Source organism: Gossypium hirsutum, chromosome D05 (genome assembly GCF_007990345.1).
Source record: "Gossypium hirsutum isolate 1008001.06 chromosome D05, Gossypium_hirsutum_v2.1, whole genome shotgun sequence".
NCBI classification, from domain to species: Eukaryota; Viridiplantae; Streptophyta; class Magnoliopsida; order Malvales; family Malvaceae; genus Gossypium; species Gossypium hirsutum.
The window spans coordinates 1086177-1111250 of NC_053441.1; the positions used below are offsets into that span (position 1 = coordinate 1086177).

The 25074-nt window shown below is 33.2% G+C and overlaps 4 protein-coding genes across 18 annotated transcripts; 2 read left to right on the forward strand and 2 right to left on the reverse strand.

Moving 5' to 3' along the window:
- Positions 1 to 2444: 2444 nt before the first annotated feature.
- LOC107907304 (E3 ubiquitin-protein ligase At1g12760) lies at positions 2445 to 6380 on the forward strand. Of its 12 annotated transcripts, none has more exons than XM_041093010.1 (6): positions 2479 to 2794; positions 2939 to 3058; positions 4040 to 4805; positions 4918 to 5043; positions 5125 to 5416; positions 5817 to 6380. In XM_041093010.1, the coding sequence occupies exons 3-6, from the start codon at positions 4153 to 4155 to the stop codon at positions 5895 to 5897; spliced, it is 1152 nt and encodes a 383-aa protein (XP_040948944.1). In that variant the 5' UTR covers positions 2479 to 2794; positions 2939 to 3058; positions 4040 to 4152; the 3' UTR covers positions 5898 to 6380. The 12 variants fall into 12 exon arrangements, with proteins under 12 accessions (XP_040948941.1, XP_040948944.1, XP_016690126.1 ...); XM_016834637.2 differs by having other exon boundaries at positions 5857 to 6380; XM_016834633.2 differs by having other exon boundaries at positions 2510 to 2794; positions 3984 to 4805; positions 5857 to 6380.
- Positions 6381 to 7848: 1468 nt separating this feature from the next.
- LOC107907306 (uncharacterized) lies at positions 7849 to 13684 on the forward strand. The gene is made up of 5 exons (XM_016834641.2): positions 7849 to 8162; positions 8754 to 11060; positions 11672 to 11792; positions 12459 to 12518; positions 12601 to 13684. The coding sequence occupies exons 2-5, from the start codon at positions 8791 to 8793 to the stop codon at positions 13531 to 13533; spliced, it is 3384 nt and encodes a 1127-aa protein (XP_016690130.1). The 5' UTR covers positions 7849 to 8162; positions 8754 to 8790; the 3' UTR covers positions 13534 to 13684.
- Positions 13685 to 13874: 190 nt separating this feature from the next.
- LOC107907307 (dnaJ homolog subfamily B member 4) lies at positions 13875 to 17162 on the reverse strand. Of its 2 annotated transcripts, none has more exons than XM_016834642.2 (3): positions 16607 to 17162; positions 15190 to 15593; positions 13875 to 14665 (listed from the first exon to the last, which is right to left on the reverse strand). In XM_016834642.2, exons 1-3 carry the CDS (start codon positions 16769 to 16771, stop codon positions 14224 to 14226), a joined length of 1011 nt encoding a protein of 336 aa, XP_016690131.1. In that variant the 5' UTR covers positions 16772 to 17162; the 3' UTR covers positions 13875 to 14223. The 2 variants fall into 2 exon arrangements, with proteins under 2 accessions (XP_016690131.1, XP_040948946.1); XM_041093012.1 differs by having other exon boundaries at positions 13875 to 14652; positions 15168 to 15593; positions 16607 to 17090.
- Positions 17163 to 21977: 4815 nt separating this feature from the next.
- Positions 21978 to 24201, reverse strand: LOC121217430 (polyadenylate-binding protein-interacting protein 5). Of its 3 annotated transcripts, none has more exons than XM_041093013.1 (3): positions 23991 to 24201; positions 23171 to 23565; positions 21978 to 22370 (listed from the first exon to the last, which is right to left on the reverse strand). In XM_041093013.1, exons 2-3 carry the CDS (start codon positions 23324 to 23326, stop codon positions 22152 to 22154), a joined length of 375 nt encoding a protein of 124 aa, XP_040948947.1. In that variant the 5' UTR covers positions 23327 to 23565; positions 23991 to 24201; the 3' UTR covers positions 21978 to 22151. The 3 variants fall into 3 exon arrangements, 2 of the variants coding, with proteins under 2 accessions (XP_040948947.1, XP_040948948.1); XR_005913531.1 differs by having other exon boundaries at positions 22187 to 22320; positions 23991 to 24200; XM_041093014.1 differs by lacking the exon at positions 23991 to 24201 and having other exon boundaries at positions 23171 to 23944.
- Between the last annotated feature and the right edge of the window lie 873 nt (positions 24202 to 25074).

Sequence of the window (25074 nt, forward strand, 5' to 3'; positions counted from 1 at the left end):
TTATTAAATCTCATAAATTTTAAAAAGAAAGCACTATAAAAATTCGATTTGTTTAGTAAATAAATATTATACTATAAGTTTGTCTGTATGCGAATTTTTTTAGCTATGTTTGCATACGATTATACAATAGTTTTAATATATGTCTTATATTTGTATTTAAAGTTTTCAGCAACTTTTCTTTCTTTCATCTTAAAGAAATTAAAAAAAAAACATAAATTTTAATTCAATGTGTAATTTTATACATAAATTTTGATTTTATATAATTTTATATATGATATTTAAATTTGATTTAATTTTTATAAATAACTATTACCATTATTAATAAAATATTATTTTATGTTTATATGTTACATATACAATATTTATTTAATATAAAAATAAATTGATATATTCATTTTTTATATACATACAAAATAAAAATTTAATATGCACATTTGCATGAGAGTATATTAAAAACAAATAATGCAACTATAATAAAAACATTTAACACCGTTATTACCCCAAATCTCTTATTTAAAACACACCATTGTGATAATTTTTATTACATCATTTATAATTTTATAATAATATCAGAAGTAAAAAAATAATTTATTCTAAAAAAGAAATTCCTTAAATACACTCACTAAATCTGAAAAGTCAAAAAAGTGTTTTCCATGTTGTCCAAGTGTTGGCATCTCTTTAAAAAAAAAACTTAAAAGAAAATAAAACAAAATGATTTTCGCAAGTGTCCAAAACTGGAGACACAAGCCCTAGGGTTCAAGATTGCAGGAAGAGGTTTCAAGACATTAAAAGAAAGTTGCATTCAAACAGTAAAGGTTCAAGCCATTTAAAAAGAAGAATCTTGAATTCAAAATCCAAATGTTTCTTAAATCAGTTATAAATAAAATAAAGGCAGAAAATAAAATCTTCTATCTACTCTTTTTATGGCAAAAAACGTGTGATTTCAGCACTTCCTTGACTAGAAACACGTGATATCCCCTCGTCTAAGATGCCCATACTCTTATTTTATTTTATAAAAAACAAATAGTAATTTGAAAATATGAAAAGGAAAATGTAAACTTTAAACTGAATAATTTGATACAGTTTAAATATGAAAAAAACACTGTTTCATTTAAATAAGTCTGTGCTTTTTCTTTAACATCTAAATAAACCTTTTTTTTTATCTTCTGATTTGTATTTAATTAACGTTTATTTTTCAAATAAAATATCGATTTATATTAAAATTTTATTTATACGTAAATTACTAAATGTTATGAACTTAAAAGTATAAATTCGAAAATTTTAATCTAGATTTTAATAATTAATTTAAATTATCTCACCAATAAAACTTTGGATATTTAATAAAAATTTAAGGTGGGTAAAAAATTATGTGTGAATTAATTAATTAAATTAATTAATCTGAGTTAAAAGATAATTTATTTAGCCATATTTATAATCGTTGATTTAAATAAAAACTATATATATTTAAACAAATTTAGGATTGGATTAAACAAAGAAAGAAAGCTTACGAGTGGAGAGCAAAGGTCAAAGTTACGTTTAATATAAACAAACAAAGAAAGAGCCATTCATAGCTTTGGATAGAGATTCTTATTGTGATTAAAGCCGATCAAATTGCTGGTTGATGGATAACTTGTACAATTGAGCCCAATTACTGCTTGCCTGCTTGTATTAGATGGACAACTCTATGATTTAGGATAAGGGAAAAACAACAACAAAGTTTTAATTCAGCGGCCGAATTTAATATTGGTGTGGGATTGTGGGTTCAAATTTGGTAACTTTTTTTCCTTCCATGCACTCAAATAGATAAATTTATTATAGAGTTGTTTGTATTAATAGTTATTATATTTCATTTTTGTTATGATTTTACACATGATAATATGCATATTTTAAGATTAAAAAAATAATAGGTTTAGTAGTTATTATTTTATTAGGATTAAAATTTTTAAATTTGAAAAATATAAAAATTAAAAATGAATAAATTAAAGTATAAAGATTAAATCCATAATTTATGAATAATATAAGGACTAATAACATAAATTAAAAATTTTATATAAAAAATATAAAATATTTATTTTATATTATGTTTTCAAATTATCAACTTGAAAAATTAATTATATTGCGTGATGAGAGAAGTACAAAAGTTGAATAGAAAAAAAAGAGTTAAAATATGACACAAGTTTTTTTAAATTTTTAAATTTAATTTATATATTTTTTAGAGATTAAAATTCAGGTCTATTTATTAATATGTCAAATTTTTTTAATTAAATTCAAGTTTATTATGATACTATTTTTTTAATTATATTGTATTATGTGAATATTTTTTAATTTAAAATATCACACAACAAATTTAATAAAAATTTAATAGTGTTAAATTTAAACTTTAGAATATAAAAAATAGAGAAATTAAAAAGTATAAAGATTGATGAGATATTTAAAAAAGAAAAAGCAGTCGAAGTTGTATTTGAAAATTTTTAAGATAAAAAACTAAGGGAAGAGGTAGTCTTATTATGGTATTTTTCCGAAGATACTTATCCAAGCAAATGAAGGAGGTCCAATCCTTACACTGTAGTCTTATTATTATATCTCAGTAGAAGAAAAAAAATACCTAAAAATAGCAAAAAGACGCGCTATCACGTCACGCGCCATTTCTAATGCTGAAGAAGGCACCATCATCATCATCATTGTTGTCGTCTCATTTACTAACTCAACGTCGTCACTCGTTTCTTCTTCTCCGTTTCACTTCTGGGCTTCAAACAGTCTCAAATCTAACTTTCCCCAGTTCAATCCCTTTCCGGTATGATTTTCTCTTTATGTTTGCCTTCTTTGTTTCATTCATTTATATTTGATTGTTTTTTTTTATTATTGTTGCTTTAGATTGAAATTTTTGTTACTCTTGGGAGGTTCTTTGAGTGAGGATTGGTGATATTTTGTTTCCCAGGTTTCAAATTGATAGTTTTTGAATATTAGTCAAGGCTTCACTTTGTACGGCTCAAAAGGGGTGGGGGGCATAGAGATTCGTGTTGATCGAGGAACCGAGTTTATTTGTTTAAGGGGCAAGGTATTGATTCGATCTCAAGAGCGGTTGCTAATTGGCTTCAATTTGAATAGATTTTTAAGTAGTACATAAATTTGAGCTTGTTATAGGAATGGGGTTTCCCACTTTTGATTTTATTGAAGAGGAAAACAAGAAAGAGAACTAATAGGAATAAGAAATTTTATGCAGCTAAAGGAACTGTAATAGTCGCCCTCGAGTTTATCACCACCATTTTGGTTTTCCTTGCCTTTTTATAGGGTGGGTGGATGCCGCCGGAGTGACGGCTTGGGGGTGGGGTGTTGCTATGGTGAATAGCCCTTGAACCTAAGTTAAGAGTGAAGTTGTTACCGATGTTATTTTAGTTAAGATTTTTGAAAGAACTTGATTTGGCTTTTCCTCATCTCCGCATTTTTTTTTGAGCCGAAATTTCAAATGAGCAATGGATATGTATTGCTTAAACCTGAATTCCACCCTTAAACTTCTTGTTTGTCATAAGAAAGTGTCTGAGGCCTTTGCTTGGTTAAGGGTCCTCTGGTGCAAGGATTTAAGGCAAATCCACTTTGACATTATGTTGGTGTGCAGTTTGATTATATCAGCTTGATTATAATAGGAGAGTGCGAATATCTGCAATAAGGCATCTAAACATGATTGATTATATCAGTTTTATTATGGGACAAATTATACTTTGATTATATATGTTTCCCTTTTCATTTATTAACTAGGTTTTGAAAAGCCCAAGGGAGCCAAGCCTTTTTATTAGTTCTCTTGATGGGGATTTATGTTCTTTTCTTTTTTTGGATTTTGTGGGTTCTTATTATAAAAACAATAGGTTCAATAATTTTGCCTTTTCATTTTGATTTATTCTTAGCAACTATTATTAGTGTCCCAAAGGGCTAGAAAATGTGGATGTTTTTTTTGTTCTGATTTAGTAACATTTTTCGTTCTCAAGGGAACAATTGTTAATATATCTATCTTATGGTGGCAAATAATTAAGTCAATCATCAGAACTTGACAAATACGAGGGACGAAAGTGCTCATTGTTTCGGCACAGTTAACAAAGTGGTACATACACAAGGTTTCTATGCTTTCGTCATTTCCAGTTGTGTTGGTGATCTTAGATGGATGTTTCCTCTTTGGAACTGCATTCCGAAAATCAAACTGAGACCTATCCATTGTTAATGGAGCGATCAGACAACTTTAGTGAACATGCTATTGACATACTGACGAGTAGTGATACTTCATCAAACTTGTCTCGTGAAACAACTTCGAATGGTTTGGATGTCTTCCAGCGTGAAGACGGACCTTCTAGTAGTACAAGAGTGATAGGTTCTCAACCTTCAACATCTTCTTCCAATGGCACAAACTCAAGAACCCCTTCTGTCGTCAGGAGAGGGGAAGCCCGTCGACGTCGGAGTCCATTGAATTCTGGTTTGTGGATTTCTATTGAACTAGTTCTTACAGTGAGCCAGATTGTAGCATCTGTTATTGTCCTGGCTTTGTCAAGGAATGAGCATCCCCGTACACCGTTGTTTGCATGGATTGTGGGTTATGCTTCTGGTTGTGTAGCAACCCTCCCTCTTCTTTATTGGCATTATCGGCATCGTAACCAGGCTTCTGAGCAAGACTCAGCTCAACATCGCAACACTTCACGCATTAATGTCCCTGCCGGACCCTTTTCTCTCTCTGTCACTAGGACTACTGATGGGGCTGATCATCATACTGCAACTACAAGTAGTAGAGGTGGTCAAAGTGCAGGAGTTACAAGTGCAAGGTATAATTTACTTATTGTTAGTCTGAAATGACATACAAGTGCATGGTATAAGCTTTCTTTTTTCTGGCAACAATACCAGTTAGTTGCTGATCAGCTGGTTTTTATCCTGCAGAATTAAGGCACTAGTTGAATACTTCAAAATGGTTTTAGATTGCTTCTTTGCTGTTTGGTTTGTGGTTGGCAATGTCTGGATCTTTGGTGGGCATTCATCTGCAAATGAGGCTCCTAACATGTACAGGTACACGGGCCTAGTGGCATTTTTTGTGTTTAACTTTGATTTATACCTTTTTCTGAGAGTTTATCCTTTTTTGGCTTGCAGGTTATGTATAGTTTTTCTTGCGATTAGTTGTATTGGATACGCAATGCCCTTCATTCTATGTGCCACGATCTGCTGTTGCCTGCCTTGTATTATTTCTGTCCTTGGGTTTAGAGAGGACCTATCACAGACCAGAGGTGCCACGTCCGAATCCATAAATGCTTTACCTACTTACAAGTTCAAGGTGAAGAAAAGTAGCAATGGTGATGGTAGGGAAATAAACTTGGGTGCCGGTGAGGGTGGTGTTGTAGCTGCCGGAACTGAAAAGGAACGTGTCATCTCTGGAGAAGATGCAGTGAGTGTTTCTTTTGATTATTGTTTACACAATTCAGTTACATGTCTTACGGGTCCGGTAAATAAAAAGCACAGATCTCTCTTTGCATACTTTGAGTTGAAATTCATGATTGAAGGTATCATAGACGATGTGTTAGCATATTTAATATTTAACATATACATTCTCCTCTGATTTATTCAACTATTTTGAGCACATCATATCATTTGGGTTCTGAAACTGCGCAGCTTTGTTAAATTGTGATCCCAGACGACCAAATAAGACTATGCACTGTTTGATTCTGCGATACCATAGTAGCTCAGTTAAAGATGTGATGATATTTAGAAATTTACTTGGGACTGATCAATGAGACCTTATAGTCTGCTGGTTTGCTTTTTCTTTTTGTGAATATTTTCATCTTCAGATACGTACTGATACAACGGCACTGCTGGGATTTTATACAGATCTGCTGCATTTGTTTGGCGAAATACGCAAACAACGATGAGTTAAGGGAGTTGCCATGTTCTCATTTCATGCACAAGGAATGTGTTGACAAATGGCTTAAGATCAATGCTTCCTGCCCTCTTTGCAAGAGCGAGGTTGGCGAGAACTTACTGGACGCAATCTCGGGTACAAGTGCCACCATCTTGAGTTCTCTCTCTGGACCGAATGACAACCAGCGACGAGGAGAAAGGAGGACTGGTAACAGTTATACCAGCTCCAGCTCCAGCTCCATGTTTTAATATTATAATGATGATGTAATAAAAAAATAGAGCAGTATGATACATTTAATGCTTTGGAATTGCAAGGTGTCTATGGTGATTGCATGAATCACTTTTGTTAAATGAAATTTGATTAGCGACATAATTGATATATAGATATATTGCAGAATTGGCAAGAATTTCTGGTTTTTGCATTTAAAGATAATTGTAATTTGTACCGTGGGCTTAGGAAGTAATGAGAAAAATGAAGAATCTTTTGAACTTTTCCTCATAGTCTTCCCTGCTTAGTAGATTTTCTTCATTTTTCTGACTTCAAAGCAATGAAATTTTAAGGGACATCCACTCCTCAATTTTTTGTTTTTGGATAAGTATATTGATTATGATAATCTAATTTACCTTAACTATAGCCTATAGGTAGCATTATGATGTAAACAAAATGCATGTATATGATGAAAAATATCAATTAATTTTAAGCTTGGATATGAAGATTAAAGGTGTCATTCGCATCAGGCGGCGCTTAGTGGCCCAGTTTTAAAAATTTTGTAAGTCTAGATTCGTTTTTAGACTGTACCTTTCAAAAAATTTGTTTTATTATTACAAAATTAAAAAATATTTTTAGTTGACATTTTACATATTTTTATAATTAAATTTAAATTTTTATTATTTAAATTGAATTCTTGGTTTGAGATGTAAAAATCTTTCTCTAAGCCTGACACAATTCGAATCGGGTGGCCTACTCGGCCTTTGAATAGGTCTAATGAAGATCATTCAATAATTTATTTACTATATATATAATGGGAGTAATTGATTTAGCTTTAAATTTTTATAAAATTGTTTGATATATTACTTAAAATAAATTAATTACGAAACATAATCAGTTTTTTGATAAATAAAGATTTTATAAAATTGTTTGATATATTACTTAAAAAAAATTAATTACGAAACATAATCAGTTTTTTGATAAATAAAGATTTTAAATTATAAAAATAAATAATTTTTACATTTTATCTTTAGTTTTAAAAGATTTACAAAAAAAATAAAATTTTAAACGTAAAATTTTTAAAGGATAATTTAATATTAAATTAATTCAAAATATTCTCCAAAGTGATTAGTTGTTATCTGCTTATTATTTTCCATACATTTTTACAAAATAGTTCTGTCAAATTGTTTTTATTTTAGATTATCAACCTTGTGTAAAAAATTAAATCATTGAAAATATTAATTTTCAATTGAGTTAATTTTTTCAATGTTTAAAAAAATAAAAAAATAAACCACAGACTCTTACCATAAGAAAATTCACCTATAATACAATATATGTATTTTATTTTTTTGAAATTATATCAATTTATAGTAATAAATTCTAGTTAGTATTAGTGTAGGTAAATCATTCAAATAAAAATAATTCATAGAATTGACGAATAATAAAAGATTATTATATTATATACATTTTCAGTAAAAATAAAAAAATTTAAATATAAAAATTAAAAATTAAAACAGTGACGAGTATATTATTTATTTATGAACTGATATGTGAATTTTTAAAAATTTTTAATGCAAGTTTATCAATGTTTGAGGGTGGATTTGGATCTGAAAATGTAACCTATGATTGAATCTATTTAAGAACTGGGCAGCTCAATGTTAGCTTGGACCCGATTTACATAGAAGGCATACAGAGGGGGGCCGAAAATTACAATTGGCCAGAATTAATAAGTCTACGTGTCAATCTAATAATCCGTCTCTAGAATGTAGTAGCACTTCCATTTTAACGATTTGACACGAAATAAAAGATAAACATAAGACTCGTAAAAGAAAAAAAAAAAACCCTTCTATTCTACCATAATGAAGTATACGTATTGATTTTCTTTAAAATATTATTTATTTTTTATTATTATCTGTTTTTTTATTATTATTTAGGGTTCACAAATTCTTCGCAACGAAACAAACAAACTCTTCAAAGCCTCCTACAAGCTTTCATCAAACTCTTTACCCTCATTTTATCTTTATAGCCGTCTCTCTCTCTCTCTCTCAGTTCTGCTCTCTCGATCCAGGTAAGCTTTCTAACTTCGAGATTCTAGATCTTCTATTTCATTAATTACTCTCTTTTTTTAAAAGGAAATTGTAGTTACTTGTTTGATTTAGGGCTTGTGATTTGAATACGTTTCTGTGTTTTGGATGTTTAGTCTTTTTCATTATCCGTTTCTTTTATGGTTCTGGACTTTGCGCGACTTTTTCCCCCTATTTATTAGTTATCCCCAGAATTACTAGTTTTTTTTCCCTTTCTTTTTGCTAGATCTGGCTTTTTTATGTGAGACCTAATCTCGGTTAGTTCGATTTTGTGCTTTTATTCATTGAATTTGATTATGATTCTTTGTACCTATTTTCTAATTTTTGGACTTGGATAATAATTATATCGAGTATTTTCGTTAAGTTGGAAGTTATATGCATATTCAGCTATCTTTTTTTCCTCTTTGGATTGTTTTAATATTTTGGGGAAGTTTAATCACTATTTCATATATTCCTTAAATTTTGGAGCTTGATCTGCATGCTTATTGTTTTGTTTCATCGATGAATTGAGCATCTGAACTTGTGAACATGATTTGATAGTATGATAATGTTCTGTTTACTATTTTACCATGCAGTTATATTTGTATATGTATTCTATGGTGACGGTCTAGCATGTCCAACAATCTGGTATCTCAGCAGTTGTCGATGCCTGGTAACCAAATGGCTCAGCTAGAATCAATTTCCAGCAAAATGGATGCATCTATGTCCGTGGGATTGATGGGATTTGGGACCAATGAATCTTTACAGCACCAGATACCTTCAAATATGCCTATTGGACAGATGGGATCCATGTCAAATGGTCTTGGGTCGCAGTTTTCCTCGATGCCGAACCAGCAAGGTGGAAACATCGAATCTCAAACATACACTCAGCTACCACTACAGCAGCAAGGTGGTAACATCAAATACCAAACATATACTCAACTACCACAACAGCAGCAAGGTGGAAACGTTGAATACCAAACATATACTCAGCTGCCACAACAACAGCAAGGTGGAAGCATTGAATCCCAAACTTATACTCAGCTACAACAACAGCAGCAAGGTGGAAACATTGAATCCCAAACATATACTCAGCCTCCACAACAGTACTTAATGGCTAATAAGCAAGTAGGAAAAATGATTCCCACAATGTTGGATAGCCCTAGGCCCCATCAATTATCAACTTTGAACAAGCGCAAAGCCCCAATGGAACCAATTTCTCCCAATTCTATTCCACAAAAGTTATCTTTGCCAAACAAACGAGTGGCACAAACGGAACACAGGCCTTGGCTGCAACCAATGTCTGCACCTAGTCAAAGTCCTGTACAGATGCAGTCAGTTTCCAACTCACCAGGTTCACAGCTTTCTCCAGCATCTAATAAGAGATTGGTTCCAAGTAAATCTGGGTCATCAGCTCCAAGGAATCAGCCTGCACAAACGCGACCGTCACCAAGGGTTCAGGCGGAGTCATCTGAATCTGTGAGGTCCAAGATGCGGGAGTCTTTAGCTGGTGCACTAGCCTTGGTATCTCAGCAGCAAGCTGACAATGCGACACCGGAGAAGAATTCCAATGGTGAAGCCATGGGTTCCCCAGTGAAGCGAGAAGAGGGTTCTCACCCTGTTGATTCTGGTTCTGGTAATTCAGATGCTGTTCACTCTATATCTGCAGAACCTCAGGGGACAATGTGCTCCAATCACGGTAGTTCTGCTGATGGAACTAATAGTGATACTACACAAACATTGCAATATGATAGGCAGCAATTTCAATCAAGCAATCTGTTACCTGATGAGGAAGTTCCATTTAGTGACAACATTTTTGCTAGAGATGAACTTTTACAGGGAAATGGCCTTTCTTGGGTATTAGAACCTGAAATAGACATGACAAAGAAAAAAGAATTGGAAATGGATGGAAAACAAATCCCAGATAATGAAAACGTTGAAAAAAATGAATTAGAGCAATTATTACCATCTCCAGAGGAGTTGGCATATCAAATTGAAGCAGAACTCTTTAAATTATTTGGAGGTGTGAATAAAAAGTATAAGGAGAAGGGTAGGTCTCTATTGTTTAATTTAAAGGATCGTAACAACCCTGAACTCAGGGAAAGAGTTGTGTCTGGCGAAATTCCCCCAGAGCGATTATGTTCAATGAGTGCTGAGGAGCTGGCTTCTAAAGAGCTTTCACAGTGGCGACAAGCCAAAGCTGAAGAACTTGCTCAAATGGTAATTTTGCCTGATGTAGAAGTTGATATTAGACGCCTGGTGAGGAAAACACATAAGGGTGAATTTCAAGTAGAGGTTGAACAAACTGACAGTTCTTCAGTGGAAGTTTCTGCTGGAACTTCAGTTACTGGGCGACCTAAAATTGATGCAAAACAAGCTCCTAGGAATAGTAAAACTGTTGGAAAGGAACATGAATCAAAAACCGTAGGTGAAAAAAACAAGCTAGAAGACCCAAATCTTACTATTACCATTCCTTCAAGTGAGGGTCCTGATCCAATGCAAGGGTTGATGGGAGAAGATGAATTGAAGGATGCGGATTTTCTTCCTCCAATTGTTTCCCTTGATGAGTTCATGCAATCTCTTGATTCAGAGCCACCATTTGAGAATTTGCCTGGTGATGCTGGAAAGGCAACATCCACTTCTGACAAGGACGATTCAGAAGCTGGATATGACTCAAAGTCTTCTGGTCGAGCTTCACAAGATCCTCCTGAAACTGTGCCTGATAAACCCGTAAACACTGGTTCAAGTAATCTGAAATCCGATTCAGATGTCAAGCCGAATGATACTACTACGAAAACAGAAACAGTAGCTTCTGTAGCCATTTTGAAGGGTGAACGTGTCTGGGAAGGGATGCTGCAGCTGAATGTCTCATCCATGACTTCTGTTGTTTGTCTTTTTAAGAGGTAAGTTGTAGAATCTATACAAGGCTATGTTGTCCTTGGAACTTTTTACTGATTATAATTTGTTATTGATCCCTTTTGCCTATATCTGTTTGTGTATGTCCTTGTTTGTATGTTATTATCTGGGATGCTCGTGTTTGTATATTGGTATGGGAGCAGGTATGTCTTTATCTATCTTGTGCTTTGTTGTTGAGAAGGCAGGGCTTAAGTTTAGGTTGTTTACTTTGATGGTGAAAATTATCTCGTAGTTTTTTAATGTCTGAACCATAAGTAGGGTAGATGTGATAGATTTTAAACCTTATTTCTACATTAGTTGACCAAGCTAAGTATTATTTTCTTGAACAATTTCAAAGAACAATTCTTCACGAAGCGGGGATGAGCACTTTATGTTGGCTGCTTGGAGAAAGCATATCCCTAGTAGGTTGACATTTTTGATAAATTTGTGGTAGACCCAGTATCCTTTGGTCTGTGTGTTACCTATAATGCTATGGTCGTGTTTTTTCACTTGCCGAGTAATTATCTATGAATCTTAATTTGAGTTAGAAGGAGATTACTAATTTATTATTAAGATTTTTGTGGCGTGCATATTAACGATCCAATTATTCCTGGTGCAGTGGTGAAAAAACTAGCACAAAGGATTGGCCTAGCCTTGTTGAAATCAAGGGCAGAGTTAGACTTGAAGCGTTCGAGAGGTTCCTCCAAGAGCTTCCAATGTCCCGGAGTCGGGCTGTTATGGTATCTCAAGTTCATTTAAATTGTAGTGAATTCCTGTACTGCCATATTGTTTCCCAAAAGAAAATTGTGGGAACAAGAACTTCTTTTATCCCATTTTTTTTGTCTTCAATTTTTTTTATTTTTGTTAGTATAGGGTTAAATTTCATTTATGGAATTTTGATAAGCTTTTTGGTCGCTGGGAAAATATCATACTTAAGACGAAAATTGAAAAGACCAAAGAGATGGAACTTGAACAAAATTTGTAGTTTTGATTTGAACAAGAAACACATGGAGATGAAAAGATACCATCTTCATTATAGGGACTCATCTGATTTACGTTGCATACAAATTCTTGTTTGAGCGATGAATATCTGGGGAAAATAATAAAACTTAGCTCAAATACAAAAGAAATCTACAGGAAAAGGATTCAAGGCACAATTGTCGCCAATATTTCCAATTTATATCCTTTGGAAGAGATCAAGGATGTGAAATATTGTTTAAACTCCCGACATAAAAATAATAGTTTCTAACTATTGAGATCCTCTAAAAAACTACATATAACTCGGTTTATTTATTTATTTACTTGGGGAAGGGGGATGTAGTTTTCTTTTGTTTTTGGTTAATACTTGCCTTAAATCGTCAGTTAAACACGTTAGACTGATGTATATCTATGTTGATGTTTTGCAGGTGGTGCATGTTGTATGCAAAGAGGGAGCAACCGAGAGTGATCATGCGAGCCTTGTTGAGGTAAAGAATTAACAAAACATGTTTTATGTTGCTTAGTTCTATTTCTTCTATGTGATCTTTAATTTAATTTAAAATTGTGCAGGCGGCTGATTCATATATTTTGGATGAGAGAGTGGGTTTTGCTGAACCTGGGGCTGGTGTTGAAATTTATTTTTGCCCTCCATACACGAAAACACTTGAAATGGTGACCAGGATCCTACCAAAGGATCAACCTCAGCTTCTTAATGCTATTGATAATGGTCTAATTGGTGTTGTTGTATGGAGAAGAGCTCAATTAATTTCACCCAACTCAACTTCACACCATAAACATAACACCAAAAAGCAACAGCACTTCACTTCTAGTTCTAGGAAACCTCACGATAAGGATGATGCTATTTCTAATGTGAATTCTAATTTCCTATCAAAAACCCATGTCGGACCTCCTCTCCATTCTGTACCTCCTGATGATGATGATGATGATGATGTACCCCCGGGATTTGGCCCTGCTGCATCCCGGGATGAAGATGATCTACCTGAGTTCAATTTCTCTGGTGGCTCGAACCCATCAGGGCCAAAATACCCTGCTGGATACCAATCCCAGCGAGTAGGGATGGCTCCTCATTTACATTCTCAAACACCATCTCGTCCTGTTGATCAAATGAGGGAGCTGATACAAAAGTATGGGCAACCAAATAGTAATGCACCCGTAGGGGTTCCGATCCAACAGTGGAATGATGACGATGACGATGATGATATACCTGAATGGCAGCCTCAAACATCCCAACAGCAGCATCTGCAGCCTCCACCAAGCAAGGTTCGTCGTTTTCAACAGCCCATGCATGCACCTCAGCAGTTACCCCATCAGGCATTACCAGCTATGCATGTTCAAGGTCAACATGGAAATTGGTGGGTTCCTCCACCTGGTTCCCCTTCCCCAGGTCAACCATTTGTTAATGGAGCACAATTTTACGGAACGACAGTAGGAACTGGGCAACCTGCCTGGCGAAAAGATGCTCCCAATAGTAGGGGCTTTTAGTTTTAAGTTCCAACTTTTTTGTAAATCCAGCGTTTATGTAGCTGTTTTATTTAGACGCGCCCTAGCTTTTGTATCCTTCTATAAATCTTTTTTCATTACATAGCGTCTTTGTTTAAATTATAGTATTATAGACAATATTAGCTGTTTTTCATGCAAGCTTGAAAACATTTGTGGTTCGTCTTTATGTTTTGTTGATATTGATCATTCAAATTATACCCATTTCTCTGATATTTGTTATCAGAGGGATGTTCAACTCTCATAAGTTGTGAAACTCAAGTTCAAACATGGAATTGATACTAATCTATACAAATCTATACATTACCACTTCTAAGAGTTACAAATATAGAAAAATAAATACACGTTACACTGTTGCATATCGAATCTCAACCCACATCTCTCAAGAATATAAGAATTAAACAACAATAGATGAGAAAGAAAACAAAGAACCAAAAAAAAAAAGAGGCTACGGGTGTAACTTTTCTGGGGGTGTTAGTAGATATATTTTGATTGTTTAGGGTTTAGTACACTGCTGCAAAGATAATCCTGCAGTCAAACTATTATACACAGGCAAGGCAACTCCCTGTTTGAAGAACAAAGATGGTACACGTCAATGGCAATATCAAAGACAGCTTTGAGGTTTTAGTTCAGTCTGACAAATAACGCGGCTTGGCCGGTGCATATGAAATATTCCTACTTCACCCCCACTAGAGCTCGTTTCAGTTCTTTTTGCTCTGGTGTCAACTTTGTAGGGAACTTCACCTCAAATTTGATCCTAAGATCACCCCTATTACCTGTTTCCTTTGCAATTGGCATTCCTTCCCTAGCAATGACGAGCTCATAACCCGGGCCGATAATATCGGTCACAGGCAATGACAAGTTACGGCCATCGAGAGTAACCAGATTTACTGTTGTACCCCCAAGTGCCTCTTCTAGTAACACCCTTTGGTTAACGACAAGGTCGTTGCCATCTCTTTTGTATAAATCATGGGGTTTCTCATCAATTACGAATACAAGATCTGCTGGAAGCTGATTTGGCTGCTCATTTCCTTTATCCGGGAATGTTATCTTTGTTCCTTTTTTCCACCCCGGCTTCACGTCTATGGTTAATATCTCTGATTCCTGTACTTGTCGCCTGTACGGTCTCAACTTATTATTATTATTATTATTATTCAATTAGTAGGGTAAAGATTCCATTTCAAGAATTAGTAAAATGCAATGGCAGCCAGTTAATCAAGGCCAAAATATCCGAATTCAATTAACAGATTTCAGCATGACAATGAAATACATGCATGGAAAAGAAAATGCCACAAAGCATGAAAGAATTAAACTCATCAGCCATCATAAGATTTTGAAAACATTTTTCCCCCTTTCTTCTTCCCTCTCTAGGTCAAAAAAAATGTATATTTTGACCGTCAACTTGCGGGAACTAAATTATGTAAAAATGTTTCCATCTATGGTAAAAAGTTTCAACTAACTTGATAAAGAATTTCATTAGTTCCATCCTTGGTAATCCAGCATAGGATTGCAATAGCAGATCATGCATACGATTGCTCAAAACTTGAGAATCATTAATGATGACAGACTATAAAATGTAGGCAATCATGGAAAATTAAAATCAGAGAGCAGTCTTTCACTGTAGGAGATGCATATACATACCCTGCAGCATTGACAACAGTTCTAGAAATCTTCATCTTCCTAGTTGATCCAGTGTACAGCTCCTCAAGGTTGCAAGGCAATTTGCTCTCAACTGGGGGAGGTTTCCTGGGTGCAGTTGCTTCATTGTGACTTCGAAAAATATTGTCAGTCGAATTAAATCCTCCAAACTTTGCTCCATCAGAGTGGAATCTAGCAGACCCAGTAGGTCCTGATGACCCAAACCCGAAAGGACTACTTCCAAAGAACTCTGCGAAGATGTCCTCTGCATTCCTAGGATTAAACCCATTTGGCCCACCGGTGCCCTTTCCGAAAGGTGGCCTGCTGCTGCCTGGTGGTGGCATGTCTTTCAATCCTTCTTCACCATACTGATCATAAACTGCTCGCTTTTGAGGGTCACTCAAGACCTGAATCACAAAATTTAGTTAATTTTCCATTGACATCTTAACTTTTTGATTTAAAACCAAATCCCAGTATATGAAAGACAACATAATTATGAATAGAAACCTGTTCTAGGATGTCTAATGTGACTAAATTGATCAGATTAACATGATACACAAACAATGGACTATCAGAAGCTATAACAGTTTTAGAAAGAAATGTCAGGCTCATAATCACATGATCAAATCCCTCCTCCATCCTAATTAATATAGAACACAGAAATTGGTTTATACAACTTGGTTCAATTATAATAACAATCTAAGCCATGAAGAAAGAGAAAAAAGAACATAGTAGCTGAAAACCCTAGTCCGGTTAGGATTAGGATTAAACTTTTCGTATGTTCGAGAAACCTTTGAACTACGGAATAGTCAAAGAAACAAAGCCTTAAACAGCTTTAACAAGACTTCCGGTAGCAGCAGCACTATTGTTTGAGAACAATATCCAGAGGCAAAAAAACATTAAATTCTAAACAAATTCATAAAGCTGCACTAAATGATCCCGGAGGAATAGTAGTCTAAATAAAAACATTTAATTAATCAATCTGTCCCATTCAAGAACACCGTAGTCAGCTTAACAATCTCAAAAGAGATTTAAAGCTGCTAAGTCTTCATGTCACATAATATAATTTCTGCAAATGGATTAAGTTCCCATGTTATGCCTCTTTTCTATTACCATTCATTAAATTCTTGCTGTAAGCTCTAATTCCATTTGCTGACCAAGAAAGCAATAGCAATAGATATTTCATCTCTAATAATATATAATAGCAATCCTTTTTAACATTCATTCCTTCATTCTAACACCCTCTTCCTCAGCTCAAACAAGAGTCAAAATCATTTAATTTCCTTCAAGGCAAATACCAAAGTCGAGTAACTTATAACAAATTCCATTATTACCTGTTTTTTTTCTTTATTCTACCATTAATTAACAATGAAAGAGAAAAGCAAAATAAGGAAACTGATTTGGAAAGAAAAAGACTTGCCTCATAGGCTTCAGAGATCTGCTTGAATTTGGTTTCTGCTTCTTTTTTATCATTAGGGTTCTTGTCAGGATGCCATTTCATTGCCAATTTCCTGTATGATTTCTTAAGATCATCATCTGTTGCATTCTTCTCCACCTTCAATACATTATAATAATCCACCCCCATTGTTCTTTTATCCCCTTCACAATTTAATTCAAATCCTAAAAATCATCAAAATCTTTTAACAAATTTAACAAAAACCAACCTTTTTTAAAATCAAAATCCTGCAAAGCAAGATCTAATTAAGTGTTTCGAAATCGGAACATGAAAAATGGAGAATTTGACTGCAGAAATCATTAACATTGTCGAATCAAATACTCACGTTATTAAACAAAGAAAAGAAAGAAAAGAGAGAGAGAGAATGGTGGAAGGGGTGGAAGAGATTGGTGTTTCTCTCAAAGGGAAAATGTGCCTGCATTTATTTGGTTAAAATTTAAGACCGTGTTTGTGGGAAGACTCCAGTCCTACAACACAACAAAATACTAACGGAAATTAAAACCAACGTCAGTCAAATTGCTGTTTGGTTGGTCTTAAAAAGTATACATATACATAATCTATCGTACTACTTTTTGATGAAATGAAGTTCCTTTCCCAACCCAAAAAAATATAGATAAATTACATTCAAAATCATTGATGTATAATTTTTTCGATTCGCATCGTTTATATCAATTGAAATTTTTTTTTTCTGTTTTGCAATTTAAATTTTTTTCATGAAGTAATTTTAAATATTACAAAACTGTGAATAAAAATTTAAATAATTTTTTCTTTGATCTCTGACATTGACTATGAGATCAATTTGGATCCAAAATATGTTTTTCTACTTGTTAATAGGTATTAATCTACCGTAGTGATCGTCGTTTGGATAAAAGATTTTAGTGACTTAAAAGAAATTTTTTGAATAATTCAATGACTTAAATAAAAAATTTTAAATAATCTGTTAGGATCGTCTCGATTAAGCAACAAACAAGTAAAAATAGCAGAAGAAATTGAGAAGATGAACACACAAATTTAACGTGGAAAAACCCCTCTAAAGAGAATAAAAAACCACGGGCAAAGATAATTTTACTATAATGGCAAAAGAATGAAGAGTACAAAAGATGAAGATAAAAACTAAACCCGAAAAACAAAGAACCCAAAAACGTAAACACAAAATTCTCTGAATGTGTTATGAGTTCTAATCTAATGGGTGTGTCTTATTTCTAAGATTGTAAAAGAGTCTATTTATAGGCTAAATTAGTAAGTCAAATAAACTATACTAATAAATGCTAAATATATTATACTAATAAATACTAAATCTTCTAGAAAGAAAATATATTTTTGTTTAACTTGACTTGCAAGCAATCTCTTAGAATTTGGGTCACACAATTCTAACAATCTCCACATTGACACGAATTCTTTCAATGCCATCTTTTTCAAAACCCGCCACGAGTCTATCTTGAACTATGCAGGGAATTAACTGAGTCGAATCTATGCTTAGAAGCTGGAAGACTTCTAGCCTTCGACTTGTGCACTGCCAAATCAAAACTAACCCGGGTCTGATTTTCACGAATACAGTGCCATAACTTTTCAAAACCTACATCCAAAAGAGAACCTCTCTTCAACGAAACGGTCATACCTTTTTCCCTCCTATGACCAAGTTGCCTCCGCTTCAAATGAGTTGACTTTGACTCCGTAACGGATGAGGGACGTCCAATTTCACCGGTCACTGTAGAACCTTCCAAAATATAAAGACTACCAGTTCTTTTACCTTTTAACAAAACGAGAGCTCCACGAGATACTTTAATGTCGCTCGACTCGATGTTGATTCTGCATCCTTTCAAGTCTAAAATACTCAAGGAGATGAGATTCTTTCATAAATCAAGTACATACCTGACATCTGAGAGTGTCCTAATCGTCCCATCGTGTATCCTAATTTTAACAGTACCAATACCGATTATTTTACTAGATGAATCGTTTCCCATGTGCACAACTCCACCTTCAACTGAACTGTATGTGGAGAACCATTCTCTATTGGGACACATGTGGAAAGAACATCCTGAATCTAGGATCCACTCAGACGTAAGCTTGGAATTATCGCTCGTTGACACTAACAAGAAATCATCATCGCCTTCATCGACCAAATTAGCACCAGCTACATCTTCCTCGTTACTCTCAGCAGCTCTTTTATTTCGCAGTTTATAACAATCTGCTTTGACGTGACCTAACTTTTTTACAATAGGGACACCTTTTGTCTCGTTTCTTTGATGCTACCAAAACGGAAGCTTGCCTATCTGCTTTGCTATTCAAACCAAACTCATTGTCGAGTTTTTCTCTACTCAACAAATAACCCTTCACATCTTCGAACGAGAGTTTGTCTCTGCCATAGATCAGGGTCTCCCTGAAAGACTTGTATGAAGAGGGTAAAGAGCACAATAATAGCATAGCTTGATCTTCATCGTCAATATGAACCTCAACATTCTTTAAATCATTTAAAAGAGTAATGAATTGACTGATGTGATCTTTAAGAAGCTCACCTTCGTTCATGCGAAACGTAAATAGACGTTGTTTCAACACTAAATGGTTAGCCAGAGACTTAGTCGCATAAAGAGTTTCTAACCTTTTCCACAAGGTGAATGAGGTCTTCTCCATCAATACCTCCTGCAATACTGTATTCGCGAGGCACAACTGGATTGCAGACAAGGCCTTTTCATCAAGTTCTTCCCATTCTGTTTGATTTAGATTCTCAGGCTTTTTCCCTGTAACAACCTTTTTCAAGCCATTTTGAACTAGATTTCCCATCATCCGAACTTGCCACAGATTGAAATTTGTCTCACCATCGAACTTCTCAATTTCAAACCTTGTTGCTGCCATCTCTGAACGGGCTGATCTATGAAAGTTAAACTAGCTCTGATACCACTTGTTAGGATCGTCCCGATTAAGCAACAAACAAGTAAAAATAGCAAAAGAAATTGAGAAGATGAACACACAAATTTAACGTGGAAAAACCCCTCTAAAGAGGATAAAAAACCACGGGCAAAGATAATTTTACTATAATGGCAAAAGAATGAAGAGTACAAAAGATAGAGATAAAAACTAAACCCGAAAAACAAAGAACCCGAAAACGTAAACACAAAATTCTCTAAATGTGTTATGAGTTCTAATCTAATGGGTGTGTCTTATTTCTAAGATTGTAAAAGAGCCTATTTATAGGCTAAATTAGTAAGTCAAATAAACTATACTAATAAATACTAAATCTTCTAGAAAGAAAATATATTTTTGTTTAACTTGACTTGCAAGCAATCTCTTAGAATTTGGGTCACACAATTCTAACATAATCAAATGATTATTTTGTAAATTTTTGTAGTTAAATAACCAAAACAAACTAATAATTCAGTGATCTTAAATGTAATTTATCTTAAAAATATTTATATTTATTTTTAAATTATTATTTTTTTGCTGTTGGTAGGAAATCATGGTTTGCATTATGCAATAAAATGTGCCGCATAAATACAAATGTAAAGCTTTAACTGAAGGGAGTGTTCGAATGCAGCTGCACAATGGGAGATATTATTATTATTGTTATTATTAGTATTAGTATTAATCGAAGAGGCAGCCAGCGCCAACGGAATTGAACCTTCGTTTGCCGTTTTTCAAGGGCTACTCAAAGCCAGACTGAAGATTTGAAAAGTGGAAAACGTTGTTGTCAAATGCCAACTTGACAATAAAAATTTTCCCTTTAATTAGTAGTACTCTTAATCGGATTTTTCGTAAAAGATTTTGATATCGATTACTTGTAAATAAAGAAAAACGAATAAATTCACCAAAAAAAAAGAAAAAGAAAAACGAATAATCCATATTTCATTATGTTAGGTATCTTAATTAAATTATTGTCCAGATCTGAGTAGAAATAATTAACATTTATGAGATAGCAATTATTATCAAAGAAGATTGACTGTTAAATCATAAGAGTTGAATTCTGTTAATTTGCTATAAAAGTATAGTGTTACTTAAAAAGTTGATGCATTTTGTATCACATGAGGTGCTGATAATATTTTCATTTCTCAAGATTTGACATAATATTCAATGCCATTAACATTGAAACCGGAATCTGGATTTGAAACTTCTATTTGAATTAGACTTACATTTCCAAGTAAGTTTAACTTGAAGCTCAAGTAAATGTCACATAACAGAGTATTTGTTGAATATATATTAAAGTATCACAAAGATAATTATATTAAAAGTAAGGTTGTATTTTGTTTTTTATTAATAAACAAATAAATTAATTAATTATTGTATGTTACATTTGATAATAAATAAATATATGCATGAATAGGGTGAAATTTATTAAATTTCATTTATTGAAGGTGTCAATTTTCAAGTGTAGAAAATCAGTCGACTTGCCACTACTTTTTGGATGGGATGCATATATTTCTAGATTGAGATATTTTCATAGCGTTCGAAAATCTATCTCTTAGGTTTGAAACATATTGTGAGTTATTCGATTTCGAGTTTGGGAGCTCCAATTATGACTGTTTTAGTAAAGACCGTACAAGAGGAATTTCTGGACAAGATTTTTACAAAAATTACGACTTTTGAGCTTTTAATTCGAGTTTAAATCATATTAGATTCTATTTTTTAGGCATAGTTTTTATTAGATATGAGTTCAATATTATATTTAGGAGTTTTATGTTTCTTAGTCAAAAAGAAAATTTAGGCATAATTTTGTAGGGTTCTATTCGGTGATATGAGTTCTATTTTTTAGGCATAATTTTTATCATATATGAGTTTCAGTATATTTGAGAGTTCAAGTGAGTCAAAGTGTGTATCGAAGTTAAGAGATCTCCAAACGCTATGAAAATATTTCAATCCAAGAATGTTTGATCGTATCCAAAAAGTCGTTGCAAGTCGACTGATTTTCCAAATTTGAAAATTGATAGCTTCGGTGAATAAAATTTAATAAATTTCACCTCATTTGTGTATATATCACAAACTATGTAAAAAGATCAATTGTTAACAATAAAAATAATCAGACAATTACATGTAATGTACCGCATATACCTCATGCCGACATATAAAAACCAGTTTTAACTATAAAAATGGATGAAATTTTTAGCAAAAAGATTAGTTTGCTCTTTGATGTTACGTACACGAACTAATTTGCCCATTCTTTTAGTAGGGAGCAAAATACAATCTTACTCTTAATATAATTTATTATATTATATAGAGAAAATACTCTTCCATCGCCAAACAAATGTAGAAAAAGTTGAGCGACTAAGATGTGACCCCAACAGCTAAAGCTATCAAAAGATGGTTAAGACCTAAATCATAATAATACACCACCATCAACAAATGTGAATCATTTTTCATTTCTGATGAAAACTATGATTTGATTTGCATGTAAACTGCCACTTTCACCAAACAAATGTTACAGCAGACAACTATACATCCAATGTTAACCCCTTCAAGTGTTAAAAGCAAAGTACTACATTTCTCAACCTTGAAGAAGAACCCTACTTGTGTACACTTCTTATCCACTGAGATATACAACTAAAACTAGAAACACTGAAACCCCTTTGATTATGTCAGTCAGGAGGTAACAGCTGATTCTGTAGAGCCTGATGAAGACGCTTTCACTTGCCACATTCTTCAGTTTAAGAGTACCACAGTTTGCTGAAGAGATAGATTCAGAGATATCACTGATATCCAATGTGTCGGGAAGAGTGTCAGAGGACTCAACAGTGTACATCTAACAAAGAGAACTATCCAGTGTACATGAATACCGAAATAAGGGCAAAAGTGTGCATTTTTTAATTCCAACCATAAACTAATTCAAGAATCAAAATCACAAATACTCCAGAAATCACTTCCAATGAAACCAAAGAAAGAACTTGTCGTACAATGAGTAAACAAGAAGCAAGCAGCATGAGGAAAACATCCTATCCCCAATATTCAAATTAGCATACATTATTAATGGCATTATAGAATAGGTAAATTTCCAAACAAATTTATATGAACAAGATAACACTAATATACAACCCTCAGTTATAATATATTCAACTGAAAGTGAGGTGAATAAAAACAAATAAAAGCATCTGAAGGTATACGATCCATAAGAACAAAATATGTAGGGAAATCATTGACATAAATCAATGTATAAAATCATATGAAAGTTCAAAAGGTGGGAGACAAAAACAGGTGGAAAAATCTCTATCATTTGCACAGGGAGGATTAAAACAAATGAAGAAAAACCATGGTTATGCTGAAATAGGCCTGAATGCATACTAACATCCTTAACTCTTTGATGTCATACAGTTAAAAACAAGTGAAATATGTTACCCACAACATCAGAAAATTATTCATAAATTCAATTACTTCACTACTAGCACTTTCATAGAGGGACATTTGGAAATCTGCAGGTTGGAACAGCAAGAGGAGCTAATAATACAGGAAACACTCGAGATGAAAATAATATAGAAAACGAATCCAGCAAGACCACTCAGACAATCAAGTTATATAAATTATAAAATAAAGATAGGCAAAATTTACCTCAAGTTGGTTCAGCATGTCAATACTGGCTTCTAAGTCTCCATTATTAGCCATGTAGACATCCAGAACAGAGTCATTGGACAAACCGGGGAACATCATGCGAAGATACTGCAAATCCATGTCGAATTCCTCATCCATAATCTGCTCGCCACTCATTTCACCCTAATTTTGCATCAAAGAACCATGACCAGGGTTGCTTTTCAATGCAACCGGGTGGTTTCCAATGCCAGGGGTTGCAGATTCAAGTGAAGCATTGCTACGTGAGGAAGGATCAAACCAAGCAGACTCATTTCCAGCCTTAATATCTTTAGCTATGGAACCCTCCCTTTTGGCAAGTGGTATGTATGATGTTGCATAGGGATTCAACGAAGAAACCTCTGGCTTCATTCTCTTTGCTGGAGAAGAATACTAATCATTTTAGCCCCCCATAATATAAAAACACAAATTAAATTAGATTACTAGGCAAAATCATTCATTTTTTAAAAGAACAACCCAGAAAAATGAAAATCTAATAGCAAAAACAACATACTGAACGAAAATGAATATGAGCAAGTCTAATCCTAACAAGATAAAATCACACACAAAGAAAAAGAAAAAAATGATTGTAAATTGGAATAAACTGTGACTTTTCTTGCATTGATAGGATCATTCTGGATTTCTGTTTAACATGCAACTAAGCATCGAAAACTTGTCACGCAATTAGAACAAAATAAACTCCATGTACACAAGTTGCTGTTCTTCAAATAATCATAAAAATAATCATCTAATAACGAAGTAGATAACTCAATTATTCAAAAAGAATTAAGAAGTGGAAAATTACCAATCACAAGGTGGAAAAAATACGTAAATTCTTGGAATGTTTTAAATTGAATTTTATCAAGAAAGTAAGGAAAATTCCCTTTAAACTTTCAGGTCTTTGATTCCATGAGGGCCGTAAAGATCAACCAATGAAAAACCAACCAAAATCAAAGATTAGTAAGAAATTTTTACCGAAAATTAAAGCAAAAACTCCAGCAAAAGAGAAGAAGAAACAAAAGATTCTGTGTTTCGATGAAGTTTATATGATCAGAAAACGAAAAGCTAATTTGAAACGGAAATTACCAGAATACACTAAGCGGTTGAAGATCGTTTGAAAAAGAAAATGATTTGGCGCGATTTGCGATTAAAATCAAGTATTTAAATAATTAGATTGTTTTCTTTAAAGTAAATAATTCATTGTTAGTTATTTATTTTTATAGCTTTTCTTTTATTAGAATAGTAAACTATCATTTTTTCTTTCATTATGACAAAATAGTTATTTCATTCTTTTTTACTAGAATGGAGCATTAATTATGTGATGAAACATGAAATGAAAAATAAAAAACATATATTTATCATAAAAGAAAAATAAGACAAAGCTCCTTGTACAAAAAGTTAGATCGCATTTTATGCTCTCTATTAAAAGAATAGTAAATTAGTCCCTATACGTTAAATTAAAGTACAAGTTGATCATTCTGTTAAAAATTCCCTACTTCTACGGTTAAGAATCGGTCCTTGTTTCTATCAAAAAAGAATTGATCCTTATATATCAAAAAGAGGTACACGTGACACGCAACGTGTAAATATTTGATTATTCTGTCAGTCATGCTGGTTTTTAACGGTAGAAATGAATAAAATTTTTAACAATACTCTTTAATCTAACGAACATGATTAATTTGCCCATTTTTTATAGTAGAGAAACAAAAAAGCCAAAAGAACTGTACTCAAAATAGACAAATTATTTGATTAGTAATTAAAAAATTCAATTAACTGAAATTCAATAATCTAATTTCTTAAACTCTTTTATAAACAATTTTAAAATTTATTTGATAGAATTTTTCAATACAAATTGCGATCTTTCAAGTTAGACATAAAATTTTTATGAC

Excerpts from the sequence above, each read along its gene's own strand:
- LOC107907306 (XM_016834641.2), top strand. The coding sequence starts at position 8,791 with ATGTCCAACAATCTGGTATCTCAGCAGTTGTCGATGCCTGGTAACCAA. Across the intron at positions 11,061-11,671 it reads GTTGTTTGTCTTTTTAAGAG|TGGTGAAAAAACTAGCACAA; the intron begins GTAAGTTGTAGA and ends TTCCTGGTGCAG. Across the intron at positions 12,519-12,600 it reads ATCATGCGAGCCTTGTTGAG|GCGGCTGATTCATATATTTT; the intron begins GTAAAGAATTAA and ends AAAATTGTGCAG.
- LOC121217430 (XM_041093013.1), bottom strand. The coding sequence starts at position 23,326 with ATGAGTGGCGAGCAGATTATGGATGAGGAATTCGACATGGATTTGCAG. Across the intron at positions 22,371-23,170 it reads ACATGCTGAACCAACTTGAG|ATGTACACTGTTGAGTCCTC; the intron begins GTAAATTTTGCC and ends TCTCTTTGTTAG.
- LOC107907307 (XM_041093012.1), bottom strand. The coding sequence starts at position 16,771 with ATGGGGGTGGATTATTATAATGTATTGAAGGTGGAGAAGAATGCAACA. Across the intron at positions 15,594-16,606 it reads AGATCTCTGAAGCCTATGAG|GTCTTGAGTGACCCTCAAAA; the intron begins GCAAGTCTTTTT and ends TTTGTGATTCAG. Across the intron at positions 14,653-15,167 it reads ATGTATATGCATCTCCTACA|GAATCAGAGATATTAACCAT; the intron begins GTGAAAGACTGC and ends CGACAAGTACAG.
- LOC107907304 (XM_041093007.1), top strand. The coding sequence starts at position 4,153 with ATGGATGTTTCCTCTTTGGAACTGCATTCCGAAAATCAAACTGAGACC. Across the intron at positions 5,044-5,124 it reads GAGGCTCCTAACATGTACAG|GTTATGTATAGTTTTTCTTG; the intron begins GTACACGGGCCT and ends TTTGGCTTGCAG. Across the intron at positions 5,417-5,856 it reads TCATCTCTGGAGAAGATGCA|ATCTGCTGCATTTGTTTGGC; the intron begins GTGAGTGTTTCT and ends GATTTTATACAG.